Below are 20046 nucleotides of genomic sequence, written 5' to 3'. Positions count from 1 at the left end.
GCTGTTATGGTCACAAGTAACGAGATGCTGTTGGTGTAGGATCAGCAATTGACCAGACAGACTAGGCTCGGATTTGCGGAAAGGAACTTACACCTGCATTGTCTTCCCCAAACCCATTGTGTGGGCCAACAGACAGCCCTCTTGCTTCTCGTTTTCAACCACCTCCCGCCACATAAATCGGATGCCTTCCAATTGGTGAGGTTTGATATGTTGACCAATATGGGGATGCAGATATATGACTGGCTCCTTGAAACTGACAGCCTGACGATCGGGGTTATCGTTTCTGATACCCATGCTCTCGTGGATCTTCTCAAACCTCTTTCTTTGCCGCTCCATTGTTTTCATACGTGACTGCGCACTTGCCTGGTTCATTTTGGCCTGTTGACTCTCCTGCACGACTCTTTTTCGCTTCTTATGAGGCGTGTCTTTAGTCTCTAGCTCCTGGTCTGAATTTTCAATCTCTAGCTCATGGTCTGAGCCGGCTGTGTCATAGCGCCACGTGCGGCAGCACCTCAGTCGTTTGATGAGCTCGTCATAGTAGTCACCAAATCCAAGCCTTCTCGATTTGATTTCTTCCAGGGCTGCCTGGACACGCTTTTTTTTAATGCCCTCAACATCGCACCGTGCACAGTCGAGCCATGCTATAAAAAAGGACGATGTTCGCAGCATTAGAGTACCCTCAGAAGGAGTCATGCCCTCCACTTTCTTCTTGCCGTTCATTAGAGCTTTCAGGGCTTTCCGCACCTGCATTTTGAGCTTCGTGAATGTATACTCTGGGATTCGTTCTGCCATAGTGTTTCTTTCCTCGTCACTGAGGCCACCAATCAGCTTCGCAAGTAATCTTGGACGATCTTTACGCTCTTCAAGCAGCCACCAGTCCATTGACATAATGCTGTCCATGTCATTTATGTCAGGTAGTGAAGACCGTGAACCCCTTTCTGTTTTCACCTGGGCACCGCCCTCCACTGAATCAAGGCTTGGTGGGGGAGACATTGATGTGCCTAACATATTAGTGTCAGGGAGGTTGGACGTGGCGGCACCAACTGGGTTAAGAGGGGGCGTTTTGATCATAAAATCGTCTGGTTCGGGCGTCTCCTCCGTAAGATCAATCACCTCTGGCATCTTGTCGATTGAGCGAGGGTAAGGAGCGGGAGGAGAACGGGAAGAGCTGCTTGACGCGAATACTCTCGGCGCTAGACCCCTTGTTCGGCGCCTCGTTCCAGAGACACTGATGATATCATCGTCACCATCAGAGGACGCAGCAGAATCGTCATCCGGATCTTGTATTGATTCAAATGGGCCAGTATCAACCATTACAAAATCATCAAGAGAGTCGTTCTCACTGAAATCGGATTCTGAATGCAATGACTCTTCGTCTCCAGATTTTGCTTTCGGTGAATATCGACGTTTGAGGGGCGCAGGAACCTTTTTCGGGCACTCTTCTTGTTCTAGTACCGAATTACGCCATTTTTGTTTCTGAATTTCGAATATAGTCTGCTCCAGGGACTGGCACTGAGCCCGCAGTTCTGCCTCTGTACCATATTCGTTTTTGCCAATCTTATCCTGCAGCTTGCCCAAGCGGATCTCCAGTAACGCAATTTCCTTTGCCGATGCTTTGATCTCTTGGTTAACACGTTTGTCCCTTCTAGCAGCTAGCCAGAGTTTTCGTGCTTTGTACTCCTCCTTTGCCTGATGACTATCACGCCACTGTGTTTGAAATTGAGTGATACAATCCTTGATAATAGAAGCAATTTCAGCCGAACCAAGGTTTTTGTGCTGCGGAAGCATGGGCGCATTCTGTTCCTCTTCCATTTCTAACCATGTGTCCTCATCAAATTCACCTTCAGAACCCGAGTCTCCGTAAGCAGGTAATGCAGAATCTGGGTCTTCCTCAGCTGGGTATTTTTGCAGCAGATCGGAAAACGGGTCAGAAGGTCCTTGGAATTGACTCCGAGACTCGGAATCATCCCCGACCTTCAATAGACGCTTTAACTGTGGCCAATTATCCATGCTTTCCTTAGTTACCTCTGTTTTGCCCTGCTTCGAGTTGTATAATGTGAAAAATTTGCCCTTGCTAGACTTCAACATTGAGGGTTTGTATGGAATAAGAGCATATTTGGAAGAGCTCTCGTTTGAACTTAACTCGATAGGCAACTGCTGAAAGTAATACTTAAGTCGGGTGTTCACGAACGTGCGTTGAGCGATGGGGAGTTTGGAAGATAACAAGGCGAAAGTCTGGTTATCACCCTCGGTGTCGGAGGCAAAGAAGATCTGTTCCATCGTGAGGCCGTTTGGACCCATATACCAGCTTTCCAGCTTATTATCACCGGGTGGTACAGAAGCTGTATCGTCGCTTGTAGGTTTCACAGTGGAAGTTAAATCAAGCCTGCGTCTTTTATTGCCGTGATTGTCAACAACAATTTGCTCATGGGAGCGGGGACGAATACGCTTCATGTTCTCTGTTATCTCTTGACCCAGCTCCACAGAGTTCTGATGCGGTGTCTCGGACAAATCTTGACCAGGGTCAGCGACAGCGGGGCTTGAGCTATTCCGGCGGGCAACTTCAACGTTCACAGCTCCCTTGCCCACGTCGAAGGGACCCGAAGAGATAGTAGTGGCCAAAGGCCTGTTCATAGAAGAAGAATCAAGACCAATAGTGTGGGATGGAGTCACTTGCTGGATGGGGGACGGGTGCGCAGTGGCAGATTGTGAAGGAGTTGGAGGCGGCATCAGGGATGGCAGAGGAATTGCAGCAGGTCGATCTGATCTTGAAGCTTGAAACTTCGGCGAGAGTGTTTGGAGGTATCGGATTGCCTTCATTATAGAGCTTCGAAGCCCAAAAGCTTTTAGTTCGAGGTCATCGCGTAACGCTTCCATTTCCACATCTTGCAAAAGTACCTCGCCCGTAATGAAGTTATCCCTCAACGACGCTTCGAAGGAAGCAGGCGGCCGCGGCACAGTCGACTTTGACATGGACCATGGCGTTTCCGGGCTGTGACATAGAAAATACACCACCTCGTCGACCGTCCAATCGAGCGGATCGCTGCTGTTGGATTGCATCATGTCCATGGGTAGATGCAAGTACAGACAACTAGCGAGAAGGGGAAGCTCTTTGAGCAATTCATGAGTTCGAAATCGGGCAAAATGAGGTCAGAGTTTCAAAAGTATCCCTATAAGCAGAGAATTGCTGCGAAGAAACTTGAATCGCGTGGTTGCAGAAGGCACCAGATGATTGCGGAAAGTGCTGGGTTTTGAGTGATGGGACGGAGAGTGCAGATGGGGAGATCAGAGGTAGGTACGCGTTCGAGAAAGTAACGAGCAGCAGATTCACGCTAGAAGCAAGAGAAAACAACAGACGAAAAGAGATAGAGAAAGTCAACATGCCAAATGGCATGCAATGCGGCAGTCAACAATACTCGATAGCTGCGTTGACTCGAGATGCAATATGACAGAACGCGCCGTGCCGAGTCGCGACGGAGAGCCCCACCCAAGTCGCTCTTTCTGCCGGCATTACTTTAAGAGCGGTCCTGCAACTAGGCGGTACTGATAGCGATACCGATAACGATGGATTGTCTGATTACTAATTGAAAAGACCCCTCCGCGGGGGGATCGGAGAAAGTCCATTAATGAGAGCTTACTCCGTATTATCGTTTCTTTGCTAAAATTGACACTCAGGATACCTCATATGAATCTTTAGGCTTCTATACGTCTCTCGAGCTTACGAATTGACAATTATTCACCATGGCAGATTCAATCTACGCAAATTACCCTCCCGCGTTGAGCCCCGCACAGAAGGAGTTCCTGGTGAGGACAGTGAAGGACTGGGCGACACAGAATGGCCTGATGGTCAGGCCTGCGCCTACGTTCGTCTCAGAAGGATCTGACCCTCACGGGGTACTTGCGACGAATGCGCCGGTGACCCTGTTTCCTAGCCCCTTCCCGAAGACCTGCTTCGAAGAGGCCAAGGCGCTGCAGACCGTGTACAATAAGCTTTATGCCGCGATAACCTGCAGTGAAGAATGGATTGGCAAGATCATGGAAGAGTAAGGGTTAACTCCTGATGCACCGTCTCAGTCCCCCGCAGTCTATTGCTTCGAGGACTTGCTTTTTAGATTCACAAAACCTGGACTAAAGTTGGGCTTAACTGTAGTCTCATTGACGTTGACGACTTCATCTCGAACCTCTGGAAAGTGCACGTTGCGGTGCAGAAAGAAGGATATGCCCAGACTCTCTCTCTGGGTCTTTTTCGCTCTGATTATATGGCACACGCTCCCTCAACCTCGACCACTCCCGAGTTGAAACAGGTCGAGTTCAACACCATCTCCTCGTCGTTCGGCGGCCTATCGTCGCTTGTGGCATCCTTGCACTCCGAACTCTTAGATTCTCCTCCCGGCACCCCCATCGCGTACCCGCCACACCCCTTGCTGCGATCTAAAGCAGTGCCGGAGAATACTGCAGTGGAGACATTATCTGCAGGTCTGGCAACGGCGCACGCCGCATACGGATCATCCAAAGCGCAACCTCAACTGCCTACTTGTGTCTTGTTCGTGGTACAAGAGAACGAAAGAAACATATTCGACCAGCTTGCTCTCTCAAGACAGCTCTCAAAGGTCCACAAGATACCGGTCTTCCGTTTACTAAGCTCTGAGATCCTAGACCACACCTTCATCCCCAGCTCTAATCCTTCGCGTCCTCTTATTTACCGCCCGCCGCACGCCGCGGAGACTCAGTTCGAAGTGTCAACCGTCTACCTACGATCCTTCTACACACCAACCGACTACAAATCCGACCGTGACTGGGAAGCGCGAACCCACCTCGAGCGCTCCGCGGCAATCAAATGCCCCACAGTCCTCAACCAGCTCTCCGGATCCAAAATCGTCCAGCAGGTCCTCGCAACACCAACGGGGCCCGACCACCTCGCAGCCTTCCTCGCCGGTACCGACGAAGCCGTCATCTCCAGACTCCGCTCCACGTTCGCTCCGCAATACGACCTCTCCCTCTCCGGCAAGGGCCGAGAGCTCGCCCTCAACCCCTCAACGGCATCAAACCACGTCCTCAAGCCCCAGCGCGAAGGCGGCGGCAACAACATCTACAAAACCGCCATCCCGGACTTCCTCAACTCCATTCCTGAAAACGAGTGGAAGCGCTGGATCCTCATGGAGCTGATCCACCCTCCCGCGGCCGCCAAGAACGTCGCTCTCCGCAGCGATGGCGAGGTCCTCGCGGGCGGCGTTATCGGCGAACTAGGCGTTTACGGCACTATTCTGTGGGACCAGAAGGATGGAAATATTCTTCATAATGAGCAGGGCGGATGGCTGATGCGGACGAAGGCCGAGGGCGTCAATGAAGGTGGTGTTGCGACCGGATTCTCGAGTCTAGATAGTGTTGTTTTGTTCTAGAAAATGTTTCTCTTGCATTGTATGCGAGGACTTATAAATAGTTGATGAAAAATAGATTCAATTTGAATTAGAGATGCTGTTTCCTTCTTCCGATCGTTGGGTTCTCTTACAGTAGGTACGGAATCGATGCCAAGATGCTGTACGAGTTAGGGCTATGTTTCGCAGAACCTTATTCCGACGCTATGGAGTACGAAGTACCGTAACAGAGACAGCAATGAATAGAAGAAACTGCATTGAAATATCACATTCGAAAACGTATGAAGATGTCTAGAGCCCGCTTTCTCGATTGCATGAGTCGCAATCTAAAGTACACTTATGGTACAACAAGCATGGTGGTGAGGCAGTCGGGACGCCATCACATGGGCTAGACAGTGGAACAGCATGAAGCAGAAAACACATAACGACTAAAGAAAGCTCCCTTCGCAAAGTACACATTAGATCAATTAGAGCAGAGTAGCGAAGAAAAGAAAAAGAGAAAAGCAGGAACAACACAACTGTGGTATCGTGACGCCAACCATCGCCTTTCGCTGAATAGATGCTCCGAGTCGAGAAGATAATGTACAGCACAAGTAATCAGAACGCCGCGAGAAGACCAGGTATGTCGTGAGGGTATTTGTGACAGTGTTGTACAGGACAGGAATTGCAAACGCGAAGACAGAGACTGGTGTACAGGACAAGGCCAGCTTGTAGCAACGAGGACCAATAAAAGAACATCCTTAGGATATAATAATACATTGACGCTAGTTGTATGAGTGGTAGTGGGATGAAATTAGTAAGGCATGTCTGAGACATGACACTCACCCTTGCGGTACTCCGCCAGCATGTGGTCGAAGACGTTCCACCGTTGCTGTTCGGGGAGGGTATCGAGTTCGATCGGAGTGATCATAGGGAAGATACCGGTGGTAGGGGTTGAAAGCTTGTTCGGGGCTTTGATAGAGATTGGTAGATTGCAATCGAGAAATTCATCACCTTGTATGGTGAGGCTGTTGTCGAAGCAAGACGGCTGACAGAATGTGTGGTTGCTAATCACTGAACTTGGCAACAAAAAAGCAGAACGCCAGTCGAGTCTGTCTTGGTTGTGTATCAGGGGAAGGGAGTCGCGATCTGCTTTAATCTGTGCGGATGGTTCTTTTCCAGAGCGCCTCGACGACAAGTTAGCTAAAGATCTTGAATAGAATAAGGGGAGAAGGTCGTACCGATCAAGGTCACGGGGGTGAACTGTATCTGGGAGCTGATCATCTGGAATCATGCCATAGATGAGGGGGAGAGAGCTGCCGAAGTGGTTTTCTTCCTCGTCGTAGTCGACCCACTGGTAAGGGTAGGTGAAATCATAAGCTTCATCCATGATGAACTCTGGTGCCTCGGCCTCGGACAAGACCTCGGACTCACCCCACAGTGCTGTTGCAAAGTCACTCGAAATGATTGACGATTCTCGACTTTCAGACAGAGTCTCCAGCTCCTCCAAGATAGCTTCTGTCTTTGTCTTCTTAACAGTGTTTACTGCACCCAACTTCCTATTACTCCAGCCGTTAGGAAGGGGCACACGACCACCTGCCTCACCCTGCTGAGGATCAATAAGTCCTGGAGTAATGCCGCGTGTCGAGTTTGACTTGATATCTAGACCAAGGCTTTCCATTCTCCGGAAGAGGTTTGCTTCGAGCTGAGCGCTGCGCTTGTTTCCCGAGCGCCATGCCTTGAGGTTAAAAGCTTGACGAAAGCGTACTCCGCGCTGCTGGAGTGCGTTGTTTTTAATGCGGAAAAGGGGATGCATGCGATCTGTGATATCGTCAAGAGAGATCCGGGGATCCATCCGTTGCCATGCTTCAACGCGAAATTCTTCCACGGTGGAAGAGATATGGTCAGGGAGAACTGGGAGCTTGCGAAGAAGCTTGTCGTGGATGGGGTACTCCATGAGCCCTGGCTCATTCTTTGGTTTCTCATCGTTAGGGTTCAGCTGATATAGGATATTAGGAAGATTTTCCCACGACCAGTGAGTTTGGTCAAGATGCTCCTCGGTGCGATTAAGATAGTGGTTCGCGTTCGGGCTGTCCTGCCTCGGAGGAGCTTTATTTGGGAGCTGTCTGGACTTGTTTGCTGAAGATTTTGAAGTCGACTTAGCCACACGGTTGCTGGTTCTGGCCATGATGGCTTTACTAGAAACCAAGGTTAGCACTCCGTCTATGAGCCAGTAGGCCGGGGGTTCTAAGTATACATTCACTCTTTCAAAGCTGGTTCAAGAGATATGAGTAGTACTTGTCTTAGCAAGCAGATTCAATGCTGAGTATGGCAGGAGTATGTATGAGTTGGAGGGACTGAAATGTAGTGAAAAAGGCGGATGGCAGTGAGGAAGAGGAAGACTCCAGGGAGGGAACGAAGACAGAATGAAGAGAGCCATCTTGTCAGCTTCCGAAAGCTATTGTCTTCCTTTCTGGAAATCGAACAATTGTGGAGGTTGGCAGGAGGCTCTGAATTGGTGGCAGATGATGGTGGGGGGACTGGGGCTTCAGTCAGGGAAATCTGCTCAACGGGTCCGGGAAAGAAAAGGACGACGAAAGATCGCTGAGGAGACCCCAGTTTTCAGAGCGATCTAGCACCCGCAGGGCTTCAGCTATCACTATGCGGTAAATTGGGCCAGATAGGAGTCGGTTATAGCTCCAAGTAAAGCCCAATATCGGCTATACTGGTGTGGTTCCTGGCATCGCAAGATAGCGTTTTTCTCGAAGGCTTCCTCAGATCTCTTCAACGCTCCTTCAAAGTCAACTGTCAGTAAATTTGACCAGCCACGGGATCATGAACAGCCAATCCAATGGCGACATTCAACTGCACGTGTCTTCTCTATCAGGTTTGCTTTCTGTAGACTTTGAGACATGGCATTAATGGTCTGCCTATAGGCGTTCAGCAAGAGATACGCTATCATAGGTTAGTAGTCACTCATTCTGAGATGAAGAGATAGCGCTATTCACCAGGACCTGACAATGGCAAGGCTGGACCTGGCAATCGTTATTGAGTGTTCTCAATTGGGGAACTGTGTGTCAAAGTGTGATGGCATTATTTCCTTAGATAAGGAACAGCAGCGAGTTGGTGGCGTCATGTCTCAGCTTACCAGGGGCACTTTGATTATAGAAAGTCATTTGAGAGGGGCAATGGCTTCTTTCCCTTGGAGGACTCAAGTGTCCCCGGGACCGGCCAAGAAAATTTCCTTCTTCTACTCAGGGCACTCTCATTCTTGGCTAAAGCTTACCACAGACAAGCCTTAGATAGCGGGGTAATAGCTAAGTCTATGTTGATCTCAGCACAGGAGTAGCTATCTTTGTGTTTTTGCTGTCTGTAGCTAAGTGAATACAAGTTATCATACACGGATGTGACATAAAGAGTGATCTCTTGTTTGTACAAACATCAGAACAAGGAGATCGTGATAGACTAGACAAACAAACGAATGAGAAAGAAGAGAAAGCTGTACACAAGCTAAACACGGGTTTGACTGGTCTAGAGAGAGAACGTATTCGTCAGGGATACCAAAACGGATCGTATGTGTAGTCTGTGTAGCCAGTGTATCCCCGCCCAGTAGTTGGCTCCCAACCCTGGTAACTGTTGTTCTGGTAAGTGATGGTTTGATCCTCACAAGGCGAGGGAGGAAATGGGTCGTTGAAATGAACTTGCTCCGGTATGTGATTTTGAGAGGCAATTCTTGGGAAAGGCTCTGTGCTATGCTCATCGCGATACTCTGTTTCGGTAGGATAAGCCGGGGTAGGTAGGCCGGTATTAATGATATCTGCGATGCGAATTCTCTTCGGGGTTCTAGTTATACGCATCAGAATTGTGGTAGTGGGTACGGAAGCAAGACAACTACAGACCTCTCCGCAACATTAGAAGCTGCTCGTTTCCAGGGTTGAGACTCCGCGGCGGACAAAGGAACGCGATAAATTTCCAATTGACCTGTCGCGACACCATTTTGAGGCAGACGGCAATCCAGCGACTGGGCGAGGGGGGCGTCTTCAGGATGTTGGTCATACTCCGCTGGCTGAGCAATGATCGAGTTGTTTGATTGGTAGATTGGATAGATGATTGCATTGTAGAGCTCACGGGAAGTCACAGACTCGTATAGAGCAAAAGAGGATATCATCTTTCCACCCACGTCAATTAGGAATCGAACCGGTCCTACAGAGAACCAGAACACGTTACCCCACGGGAACGCCTCATAGACCCAGTAGGCTACAGAACCAAATGAGTCGAACTGAGAGGCATGAGTCTCCTGCAGCGTAATGCGATCCCTTGCCATAGTCGCTTCCGAGTCAACCAAACCAGAAGCCGGTCCTCTAGTGCTTCTTGGACTGTGGACTTCAGAGCCGTATTCTTCGAGGAGTCCGGTTATGATATCCTTGTCATGGAGCTCCGAGTCTGCTTCCCAGGAGGGTATGTTGAATGCCTGCCGGAATTCCTTGCGACGGTGACGGATTTGAAGATCAGATACGCGCCTTCGGTAGTGAGGATGGACACGGTCCATGATGTCCTCGCTAGTGATACGAGGGTCAAGACGAAACCATGCTTCAAGGCGCCACCCTTCCACGTCGGAGGATATCTGCCGCGGCAGAATTGCCTCAAAGTCGTTGACCTGCTTCCCATATATTTTGTAAGAAGACACTGAAACCGGTTGTGTCGCTCTAATGCGATGTTCACCGAGAGGGCGAGCGTCGAAGAGGATGCCGGGCAACTTGCGGATGCTCCAGGTCGCTTGTTCAGGTATGTAAAACATATCTAAGAGGGTATAGTCCGCTATTCCTGGCCGTCTGTAAACAACCCCAAAGACATCGGGTTCGCTGGATAGATGCTGTACAATAGGCTCGAGCACTAACTGCGGATCAATTGACTGGTAAGGGTTGACGTTCGAAGACTGACAATCAGCGTCAGCACTCTAAAGTGTTTAGCTGCAAGTTGGCTTACCATTTTGGATCCTGGCGTGCGGCTCTGGCACCGATAGAGTGATGCAAAGGTCAGGCAGTTTTGACGTCCAACAGCCGTAGCAAGTAGCTCAACACACAAGCAAAGGATATCTTTGAATCGCGGCAGTCTCTGAGATTCCCAAGATACGATCTGAAGAGAAAACTTTCTCCTGTGTTAATGCTCGGATCCAAGTATATCAGTGTTGGAAGGATCATTCTCACCGTAAAGTAGGCAGGATGCAAAATCCAATGTGTTGTCTAACCATACAGGAGGTTCGCGATGTTGAGAGAATTGGGAGCGAAACACCAGCAAGGCGGGAAACGAGGGTCATATTGATGGCAGACAGTGGCCTGGGTCTCTCTCAAGGAAAGGTGAATAACAGGGTAAAGCACGACTCATCATGAAGACCAAGAGGGTCAAGAGTACCTGCTCACCAGGCACTCACACTGCAATCACTCATCGGCAAATGGTTCCTGGATTGCTTTTATTTTGAAAAGTGCCTGTGGCATACGCTATAGGCTCCCTGCATGTTAGTATTTGCAAAGACAAGGAGGAGTTCCAGGGAAAGTACACTCACCTGGGGTTGTTCCTTGACCAAATGGAAATATAGATGATGACAGTGACACAATAGCACTTGTTCATAGTGCCAAAAACCAGCAGCAGACCTTAGACCAGGCCATAACTTTATTATCAACTCCAAAGTTGCTTGTCTTGGGCCATGTTCAGAAATTCGGCAGTTACTCAAAACGACTTGGACGTCAGCCCGCAGCCAAAACTTCCCTCCTCCATCAACGCAACATGCCACCCTCTCCCATGCTCCGACTCATCCAAACAGCTATCGCAACATCCCGCAACAAAAGTCAGAAGCTCGTGAAGCGATACAGCCTACAGGTATCGTGCAGGGTAAAGCCCAACGCGTCTGGAGATCGAGAGGGCATCACTTCTGTAGGCACAGAGAAGGTTGACGTTTGTGTATCTGCGCTCCCCAGAAACGGAGAGGCAAACGCAGCTGTATCTCGTGTATTCGCGAAGGTACTGCCCAAATACCCTGGTCTTATAACGGATGAGCGCGTCTTGGGCTGATCAACAGCTTAATTGATAATACTAATGCATCACGCAGGTGTTTGGTGTCGCGAAATCCGACGTCGGTGTCACCCACGGACTCAAATCTCGCGACAAGATCCTCTGCATCTCCGACCTAGACATTGGAACGGAGAGCGAAGAGGAATTCCTACAAAGAGCTGGTCGACAGCTACAAGACGCTGTCATTAGGAAATGAGACATGGTCCAACGTTTATCGCGGAACGCTCCCGAGATCCTCTCATCCGCTGACATCACGGACACTTTTTTTCTTTGACGATTCAACTAATTGACCACAATTGCGCGCTGTCCAGACAATTACCCTCATTATACACCGGGATCTCAGAGAAATTATTGAAGCGACTTTATTATTTCATCCAAGAAAAATGGCCTCCACGAAACGAAAAGCCGCCGAAGACTCCAGCTCCGGGACCAAAACCATCAGCTTCGCCGCGCGGGATCCTCCCTGGACCTACCTCAAGCTCCAACTGTACGTCTACAGCCTTCAATCTATCAATCCCAATTCCGCCTAACTAACTGATCTCCTTAGAATCCACCAACCCAACACCCTCGCCGCCACGAAATCCGCGCTTCTCGACCCCCTCACAGCCCGCACCCACCTCTCCTCCGCGCTCTCCCAATTCCTCGGTCTCTCCGGCACCTCAATCCCCATCGACATCCTCTCTGTATCTCCCAACTCAGACTCGCCGCAACCGCAATCGCAATCACAGCCCCCTGAGAAATTCATCTGGGTCCGCGTGCCGAGGCAGGATGCGCCTGCTGTTGTCGCAGCCCTCAGTTCTTGGATCGGGGGTACGGCGGAGGAGGATGCGGGTGGGAGCGTCGCGTTGAGGGTATGCGCGAAGGGTAACTTTTTGGGTGTGCTGGTGAGAGGCGATGGGGCAGATTTGTTCAGGGTGTAAGATGGAGATCTTATCGCTGTGAAGACCAAGGTTTTTTTTTTTTTTGACGCGGTGTGATTTATCGCGGGCTGAGCTGTGCAGGCGCTCTCGGGCTCGGACTTGAAATACCGTGGTTACGCATTGGTCCGCCACAAAATCATGCCCACGGTTTCTAGAGATGCGGCCATGGTCGAAGTCACAAGCAAGAAACCCTACGATTTATTATAGCTTGAGCGATGCCTCAACTATCAAGACTCGCTCTGAGGAACGAGCGAATCTGCGTTAAGCAGAAAAGCCATTGCCGCTTCGCTTGTATGCATGCTGTACGCCGTGCAGCGGCAGGGAGAACGACCCGTCAACCATATATGCTATAACCGTAGTTCTATAATCAATGAAAGGAATGATCCTAGAGTCACAATTTTGTTTGTATGTAAAGACAGGCCAAACAGTATTCACAGCGGGCGAAAGCCTCGCAAGTAAGTAAATAAATGAATGTCCACCGAGCTCAAACCGAACCTCGAATCGTATGAACAATTTTCCAGTCTTAACACCGCGCCCAAACGATAGAACAGAGATCAAGTATATAGATAAAAATGTGCTCACGCAATGAAGATCAAGACGCCCATAACCCATGCTTGCCACGCAAGAACGTTCAAATTCCCATGCATTTTTTCCATTCTTTTTTATTTGCAATTTGTTTCACGGAGATCGAGTGTTATACCGATGATGGCTGCTTGCTCAGCTTCGTGTTCACTTCCTCCAGCACTGTCGAGGCATTTGATGCCGCGCAAGAGGTGTTCGCAACGACCTTGGCACGCAAGGCAGCACGGATATCCTCGACGCTGCGGTCCTTCCAGTCGGGCTGACCTGACGTGCTGAGAGGGTACAGGACGTAGTTGTCTTCGCGGGAGGTGAAGTCGTCGACGCTCGGCGCCGGGACGGCAGTGACGATGTCCATCTCGAGGGCGATTTGTCGGCAGTATGTATCGAGAGGAAGATCATTGACGTCGTGGCCGAAGGGGTTCTCGATTTCGCTGCCGATGGTTGCGAGACCGAGGATGATGTACGCGGCAACGATGGAGCCGGGAATGGTGACCCAGCCGAGAGAGTCGTAAAGCTGGAATGGGAGGACAAGGACGTAGATCCAGGCGATTTGCGCAATTGCGATGCTGTAGGCGACTGGGAGGGGGGTGTCGAGGACACGTTCGGTGCCGGTGACAACCTCATTCAGCTGAGCAAGGCAGGCGACTGTGAACGGGAGGTTAGTGACCAGAATTATATCATATAAGGGGTCTGGCACGTACTAGCTTGAGACTGATGGAGACTGATGTTGAGCGTTTCGTTTCTGATGACCGAGTCGATGTAGGCTGAGATGTGGTTCAGGATCTCAAGAGGAAGGTGCCCAAGGGGTTTCTTGGAGCGCTTGATGAGCTTCCTAGGGTTCGACTCGGCGAATGAAACGCCCAAGTACTCGCCAGCAGATTTCCAGATCGTCTTCCTCCGCGGCTGGATAACTTGGCGATCATGAGCATCCTTGGCGAAGGTGTCGAGATATCCGACTAGACCAGCAAGATCTTCGTACGCGACATCCGGTTCGAAACGTAGCTTGTGCTTCAGGGCCACTGCAAAGGCCAAGATAAGGTTGATAGCCGTGCTGGTATAGTTTAGTATACTGCTTTCACTGAATATGCACAGAACCTACAGCTTCCTCAGCAGATCCTCCTTTCCTAGTTCACCTTCCCGTTCGGTGGTGTTGATCCAGATGGTGCGAGACAAGTTGCGAGATGTCTGTACAAGCAACGACCAATACTTCCGGCCATCCGCCCATCTAAATGGTAATCAGACGTGTCTTCGGACATACGATATAAGACGGGTACGTACCGCTCATAGGCAGTGGAGCTTCGGAATGAAAGAGACAGACCAACGACAAAACCAAGAACAGTAAGGAGGATGTTATCAACAGCAACTGTCCATTGGTGAGCTAGGCACTAGAGCTTTTCTTCGCTGAGAGACTCACTGTCATGAACGAAGCGGCAAATACAAGTTATACAGGTCGACCAACCGGCGACAAAGGCAATGGGAAGGATCAGTTTCGGCATGATGCTGCCGTGCATGCGGAGCATGATGGGCCATTTTGAGTGCTTATCCAGGTCTCTTGGGCCGTGCTAGCAATGAAGAAACCATCAGTACAATCGCCTTGTCACTAGCGCTGTACAAACTCACGAAGTAACGATCCAGGTCATCAGAGTCGCGGCGACTGAACATAAACTGGGACTCTCGAGAGTCGGCGAGGTTCTCTAAAAATGTAGGACGTGGTGTCATCCGTCCTGGGGTTGAGCTCTTCTCGCTCGGAGGGCTGTTGTGGTGCCCTGGAGTATTGCCATGGCGGACCTCTGCTTGCACTGGGGCAGGTCCTTCAGCGGGAGCAGCAGCATGGCCTGAGTCAGCTGGAGGAGCTGAATGCGCGGTGCCTCCGTCGATCATGTTTGTATCGCGGGCAATCGAGGGTTAAAAAGTTGAACGAATGTAGTGGGACAGTCTACCAGAGAGCGTCCGATATGAAACGAGTATTGTTAGTAAGAGACAAAAGGGAGAGAATTGGGTCAATTCATAGATAATTAATGAACAAGGGAAAGAGCGTTGGAGAAGAAAAGAATCTGGGGGCGAAGAGAAGTTGGAGCAGAAGAGGGCGAAGAGATCTACGAGCTGATCAGGATGTGGAGTGCTCGCTGCTGCGCACAGCCAAGCAGTGACTTGGTCCTGGTGAGGTCAGCGGTCGGGATCGGGAATTATGATGGGACAATTTTAGATTCTACGATGCAAGCGCCACTCGGTTACGTCGCCGGACAAGACAAAGAGGCCAGAAGCGACGCGTCCTGCTGGCTGGAATCATGGTTCTCTCTATGGAGTACGCTGTTGGATACGAAGTACAAAGAGAACCGCGATGGGTTCAGCGTCTTTGACAGGAGCAGAACCTTGGGACGGCCACGGTCGAGCCCGCAGTGCCTGGCAAAAATGGCCCCTGGTTTCACTTTTAGCGGGCAGCTGGTCGCCACGAAAAGCAACGGCAGGATCCGCTCATTTCGCCAGGGTCGCTCCATTGGCCAGCACCGCGGCCAGACCTTTGATGGCTGTGCGCTGAAACCGCGAAACACGACGCCGACAACGCACCCGCGGAAGACCGAGTTCCTGAAGAATTCATCACCCATGCCCATGACTCGAGTCGATCCTCTTCCAGGCCCGATCGGCTCAATAGTACGAACCCTGGTGTATTATTGGAAACACAGCCCATCTCATTGCATTTCGGCCAGCGACTGTAAACTGCCGTGCGACGATGAACCTGCATCCTGTGCGAACTGCCGTCTGAGGAGTCGAGGGCACTGAAACAGAACCCTGCTATTGGCGGTGTTCTGAGAACCCCCCAGAAGCCAGCCGGCGAGACGGGAAATTGGCATGGCGGACGTTTGGCGGTTTCACCACGCAGGGCTTGAAGGATGGTTGGTCCACGACAGAGCATCCCTTGGCCTTCAGGGGTACGGCGCAGGAACCCAACGCCAGTGGCTAGACGGAATGCCCGGCTGCTGCAACGCTCACTCAACTCTAGAGTCAAAAGTCAAGAGACTGAAGACGAGTCGAAAATCGAGGTTTGTTGTGTCGAGTAAGCCCTTCTCTGAGCGGTTGCTGGAGATGCTGCAGCCAGCTTACTCGCCGAAAATGCTCCGACTCCTCAAGCAATCATCCTGGACGAGCGCGCATTCAGCGCCAATGCCAGATGCTGACTGGCAGGTCAGGCAAAGCATGCACCGGTTCTCGTTCCTAATGTCGAACTTGAAGCTATACAAGGACCCCGCGAGCGACAGTTGCTACGGCCATGGCCGATCGAAGTAACAAATGCAGAAGCTTTCTCAAGGTCTTCTCCATTTGACCTTCGTGGATCATTGCAGACCAAATAAGACCAGGCTCACTCTGATATTACAAGGCTTGAGTCATGATTGGAAAGTTCCTGGCCTTCAATGACGCAAGCTTATCCGGTGGCATGCAGAGCAGCCAGGCATTGCTGCATGAAATCGCTCACCTTGGCGCCCTGATTCGATCCGCTCATGCTCTTTCAAAAAAGCAAAACCGCGAAACGCAAGAGCCGTGCCATTCGTGCCATTCAAAGACGTAAGATCAGTGCTAGGTATTATTGGCTTTGTGTCATCGTCGTCGGTATGCCAATCGGAGGCTCTTTGCGCGCATGGGTTTGGGCAATACACAACCCGAGCCCGCTCAGTCGCTAGAGCGCGAGATGATTACACAGGGATGGCATCGATCGGAGGAGAGTCACCTCGTATTGCAAGTCGCTTCACAATATCTGGCCAACTGACAAAACACCGTAGGTTCATGTATGATCGCTAAAGCTGGTGCTTGAGTTAGGACAAGCCTGCCTTGACGTGATGATGTGGGAGACAAGATCTTTGGGAACCGCAGGCTTCTAAGTAGCGGAGAAATCAGTAGGACTGAACACCCCGCATTTCATAGTTCCTGTACGGAGTACTCCGTATGCCAAGATACATCATAAACCATGCTAGGCGGTTTAGCTGTCGTTTACAAAGCCCATTATATGCGGAGCTAAAATGGCATCGAATCCTCTGGATAACGAGAAATCTGAACATCTGGCCACGGAGGCAAAATGGCTGACCAACTCGGGAACCCTGGGAGACGTCCCTTATGGCCTATGTGCAGACTTACGCGCCGGAATCTGCTTACTGCTTACTGTAAAGCTATCTGAGTGACCGTTGAAACTTGGAAGTATACCAGGGAGTTAAGCGCTTATCTCCACTGGTTCCTCCTGGGCCCCATTACTGCATGCCCTTATACAATACCTGGGCTCTTAGGTATTAAACACTCGACACCATGGAAGCCCTTAATCGGTATAATGACCACAGGAGACGATATGCCAACAACCACTACCTGGCTGATCACCGGCGCCTCGTCAAGCTTGGGTAAATCGCTTGCCCTAGCTGTCCTCACAACCGGCTGCAAAGTGGTTGGAACCACTTGCGATGTTGATAGAGCTGAGGAGGCCTGCCCTAGTTTCTCATCCAACGGCGGCATCTGAATCAAGTTAGACCCTGCCCAAGACGATGCCTATGATCAATTCGCCAAGTGCTCTCAGGAGTATAATGTGGATGTCCTGGTCAATGGCGCTGGGTATGCATTTATCGGCGGCGTTGAGAATACCAGGTTAGTGTAGCTGCTTCGCAGCGTCGAATTGTCTGGGTTCTTTCTTACTTACATGGTGGTATTTGCAGTGAGATTGACGTTCGAGGTCAGATGGAGGTAAACTTCTACGGACCTCTGCGCGCTGTCTGGGCCTGTTTGCCGGTAATGCGGGCGAGGGGCTCAGGTCAAATCATCCTTATTAGCAGTGGTGCTGGGTATGTTCGTCCTATTTTCCTCGCTCAGTATCTCGTCCCTCTTTTTCAATTGGTACTGACCACCATTGCACAACAACCAGCTTCCGAGCCCTTCCGGGAAGAAGCACATATTCCGCTAGTAAATTCGCCATAGAGGCTATTCACGAGTCGCTCTCCTACGAGGTCCAACCCCTCGGGATAAAAGTTCTCATAGTCGAATCCGGAGCATTTCGTACGCCATTTGCGAGCCGCGTCCTTTCTCCTGCTCATCTTGAGCATGGCTTCAGAGAAGAGTATAAGGGTACCGCGCTCGACCTGATGGCGACTGCCCACCAGGGTATGAAGGAATCGATTCCGGATAGTTTCAAAGGGGACCCTGAAGAAGCCGCGAGGGCAATTTTGGATGTTGCAATGTCGGGGTTTGATTATCTTCGCTTGCCGCTGGGGACAGGCTGTATAGTTGCGTTGGAGGACAAGATTGGGCAATTGCAGAGGGATCTGGAGGCGACCAGGGAGATTGCCACAGCTACCGACGTCGATTGTCCTAGGTAGAGAAGCACCACGATGCAGTTTGCCCCCCAATTCTGCAAGGAAACCCGTCCTGTTCCCACATTTGTGCACTCACAATGAATCAATGACCGGGCAATCATAAGTGGCCCAAAGTCCAAGAGCACTCGCGCGCACATGATCAGAAGCGCCAATGTATGGACTCGGAGAGGGTAATGCCTCAAACGGTGCTTCACCAGAGCTCTTCATCAATCATCCAAAAAGCCCGAAAGCCGATTTCCATCTGCCTAAGACCCACGACATTCCGAAAGCGGAAATAGGACCTGAAGTCAGGCCCGCTTAAGTAATGAGCAAGGAATGAGTACGGAGCATTGAGGATCCTCAGCTTGGATTCGAATCTGCGTAGCATGATCTACCGGAAGGGTACGGCTGGCCTCGTGCAAAGTAGTCGAATGGGTCAAGAACTCGAGGGTCGTGGAACTGGAAGACTCCGTAAAGTCCCGTATTGCCCAGTGAACAAAGAACGCATGCTGGCATCGCTGGAGATGGAATGTGCCGAGGCAGATGAGAACCCTGAAATGCGCCTGACACGATCGCCGCCAAGAAGCCGGGCCAGAATTTGGGCGAATTCATGTCATCGTGGAAGTCCGCAGCAGTAGGTGCCGGGACAGCGGAGCAGGTCGAGGTTGGTGGAGGGTAGCCTGGTAGATATCGCACTGAAAATGCATTCCGCCACGCGGCATTTTCAAGTCTTGAATCACGACAGGCACCATGCCTTGCCTGGAAAGGTCAAACGGCGCGCACGTGTGGTGTATTCTCGGTTTGAATCTTCCGAAAGCTTCAAGGACATGGTCGAATATTTGGGTCGACCTTAACACACGTCAGGGCGATCAGGGTCAGGCCATGTGTGAGACTTCCGCAACCGTCGATGTCTCGAAATCAAGGATCAGTTCATCACATCGAATTGTTGAGCGGGCGAACATCGGCGTTCACCTGTTATTTCATGCTCTATACTCCGTACGATGGCGATGGCGATGGCGTACAGCACAAAATGATTGGCGACGTCTGACACCACGCATCCGGAGTCCGGAATCCTCAGCCGGGCGGGATTCGGGGCTAACAAAGTCAAACTTGCTTAGCTGCCCCTCCTTCCCCAAGCTCCCGCACACTAAGCATCAAGTTCCAAAGCCCGATCGTTTAGCATGGCTCTATCGAGTCGACAATGCATTGTCAGTTCCTTGTTGGTTTCAGCCTGTATCATCACAGAAAGATGCTTCAAAAAGCCAGGACTGCGCGGAACCACGAGCAGCACAGCGGCTGCGTTCGCCACCACCAGATCTCTACTCCATAAATGATCCTCATTCCAAATCAATCCTCCCGCTCAGCTCGATTGCCCGTCTGATTGGCCCAGTGGTCATTTTCAGGCTCCATGGTTCTGATCCATACGAACGTCAGAGCTGAGAGCTCAAGGCCTGCGACCATAACGTGGATATTGCGGGAGCACTCCCTTTGGTTCACCAACCTAGTCGATACAGGTCATGGCCAAATATTTTCGCGTAAGGATGGGCTTTCAAACCATGCTCGAAGCAACCAAGGACACGAACGACAACTATCAAGTCGATCAGCCGGTAGTTCGATAATGCCTCTTGCTCCCAGGGTTTGCTCTCCTCCCACGAGGAATTTCCGAGAATTATGGGGCTCTCGATCTACCTATCATAAATTCGCAACGACACCTGGTGCCCGGGTGTGGAACAACAGTGATAGCCATTGTGGTTACTACAAGCAGTAACTGCTGCTGTGGTACCTCGTCGGCGGATG

General features: G+C 50.7%; 10 protein-coding genes across 10 annotated transcripts; 5 read left to right on the top strand and 5 right to left on the bottom strand.

Moving 5' to 3' along the window:
- Window positions 1-87: 87 nt before the first annotated feature.
- On the bottom strand, window positions 88-3069 carry BDW74DRAFT_174630 (uncharacterized protein; the record flags this gene model as incomplete). Its single annotated transcript, XM_073728080.1, has 1 exon — window positions 88-3069. The coding sequence occupies one exon, from the start codon at window positions 3067-3069 to the stop codon at window positions 88-90; it is 2982 nt and encodes a 993-aa protein (XP_073588152.1).
- A 638-nt stretch (window positions 3070-3707) lies between these two features.
- Window positions 3708-5433, top strand: BDW74DRAFT_80944 (glutathione synthase). Its single transcript, XM_073733799.1, has 2 exons — window positions 3708-4043; window positions 4151-5433. Exons 1-2 carry the CDS (start codon window positions 3742-3744, stop codon window positions 5397-5399), a joined length of 1551 nt encoding a protein of 516 aa, XP_073588151.1. The 5' UTR covers window positions 3708-3741; the 3' UTR covers window positions 5400-5433.
- Window positions 5434-6168: 735 nt separating this feature from the next.
- Window positions 6169-7542, bottom strand: BDW74DRAFT_174628 (uncharacterized protein; the record flags this gene model as incomplete). The annotated part of the gene is made up of 2 exons (XM_073728079.1): window positions 6169-6541; window positions 6596-7542. 2 exons carry the CDS (start codon window positions 7540-7542, stop codon window positions 6169-6171), a joined length of 1320 nt encoding a protein of 439 aa, XP_073588150.1.
- A 1531-nt stretch (window positions 7543-9073) lies between these two features.
- Window positions 9074-10395, bottom strand: BDW74DRAFT_80940 (uncharacterized protein). The gene is made up of 2 exons (XM_073733798.1): window positions 10341-10395; window positions 9074-10290 (listed from the first exon to the last, which is right to left on the bottom strand). Exons 1-2 carry the CDS (start codon window positions 10341-10343, stop codon window positions 9211-9213), a joined length of 1083 nt encoding a protein of 360 aa, XP_073588149.1. The 5' UTR covers window positions 10344-10395; the 3' UTR covers window positions 9074-9210.
- Window positions 10396-11138: 743 nt separating this feature from the next.
- BDW74DRAFT_174626 (DUF167 domain-containing protein) lies at window positions 11139-11619 on the top strand (the record flags this gene model as incomplete). Its single annotated transcript, XM_073728078.1, has 2 exons — window positions 11139-11372; window positions 11461-11619. 2 exons carry the CDS (start codon window positions 11139-11141, stop codon window positions 11617-11619), a joined length of 393 nt encoding a protein of 130 aa, XP_073588148.1.
- A 187-nt stretch (window positions 11620-11806) lies between these two features.
- Window positions 11807-12343, top strand: BDW74DRAFT_174625 (uncharacterized protein; the record flags this gene model as incomplete). Its single annotated transcript, XM_073728077.1, has 2 exons — window positions 11807-11910; window positions 11971-12343. 2 exons carry the CDS (start codon window positions 11807-11809, stop codon window positions 12341-12343), a joined length of 477 nt encoding a protein of 158 aa, XP_073588147.1.
- A 694-nt stretch (window positions 12344-13037) lies between these two features.
- On the bottom strand, window positions 13038-14806 carry BDW74DRAFT_174624 (UPF0187 domain membrane protein; the record flags this gene model as incomplete). The annotated part of the gene is made up of 6 exons (XM_073728076.1): window positions 13038-13570; window positions 13627-13976; window positions 14025-14150; window positions 14204-14288; window positions 14340-14487; window positions 14546-14806. The coding sequence occupies 6 exons, from the start codon at window positions 14804-14806 to the stop codon at window positions 13038-13040; spliced, it is 1503 nt and encodes a 500-aa protein (XP_073588146.1).
- A 115-nt stretch (window positions 14807-14921) lies between these two features.
- On the top strand, window positions 14922-16064 carry BDW74DRAFT_80892 (uncharacterized protein). The gene has a single exon (XM_073733797.1). It carries the CDS (start codon window positions 15038-15040, stop codon window positions 15704-15706), a length of 669 nt encoding a protein of 222 aa, XP_073588145.1. The 5' UTR covers window positions 14922-15037; the 3' UTR covers window positions 15707-16064.
- Window positions 16065-17371: 1307 nt separating this feature from the next.
- On the top strand, window positions 17372-18331 carry BDW74DRAFT_146537 (uncharacterized protein; the record flags this gene model as incomplete). Its single annotated transcript, XM_073723372.1, has 2 exons — window positions 17372-17742; window positions 17823-18331. Coding segments are annotated over exons 1-2 (551 nt in total), but the record flags the coding sequence as incomplete, so codon positions are not given.
- BDW74DRAFT_146535 (uncharacterized protein) lies at window positions 18318-18893 on the bottom strand. The gene has a single exon (XM_073723371.1). The coding sequence runs from the start codon at window positions 18859-18861 to the stop codon at window positions 18610-18612; it is 252 nt and encodes an 83-aa protein (XP_073588143.1). The 5' UTR covers window positions 18862-18893; the 3' UTR covers window positions 18318-18609.
- Window positions 18894-20046: the final 1153 nt, after the last annotated feature.

The sequence above is a fragment of the Aspergillus multicolor genome (genome assembly GCF_047715735.1).
Source record: "Aspergillus multicolor strain CBS 133.54 unplaced genomic scaffold BDW74scaffold_3, whole genome shotgun sequence".
In the NCBI taxonomy this organism is placed as follows: Eukaryota; Fungi; Ascomycota; class Eurotiomycetes; order Eurotiales; family Aspergillaceae; genus Aspergillus; species Aspergillus multicolor.
Note: the sequence above shows the minus strand (reverse complement) of the source record. Positions and strands in the feature narration are given on the sequence as shown.

What these genes read in the sequence shown, in the direction of transcription:
- BDW74DRAFT_80944 (XM_073733799.1), top strand. Translation starts at nt 3,742, where the DNA reads ATGGCAGATTCAATCTACGCAAATTACCCTCCCGCGTTGAGCCCCGCA. An exon ending in ATTGGCAAGATCATGGAAGA is followed by an intron (nt 4,044 to 4,150) that starts GTAAGGGTTAAC and finishes GCTTAACTGTAG; the next exon opens with TCTCATTGACGTTGACGACT.
- BDW74DRAFT_80892 (XM_073733797.1), top strand. Translation starts at nt 15,038, where the DNA reads ATGTGGAGTGCTCGCTGCTGCGCACAGCCAAGCAGTGACTTGGTCCTG.
- BDW74DRAFT_146535 (XM_073723371.1), bottom strand. Translation starts at nt 18,861, where the DNA reads ATGAATTCGCCCAAATTCTGGCCCGGCTTCTTGGCGGCGATCGTGTCA.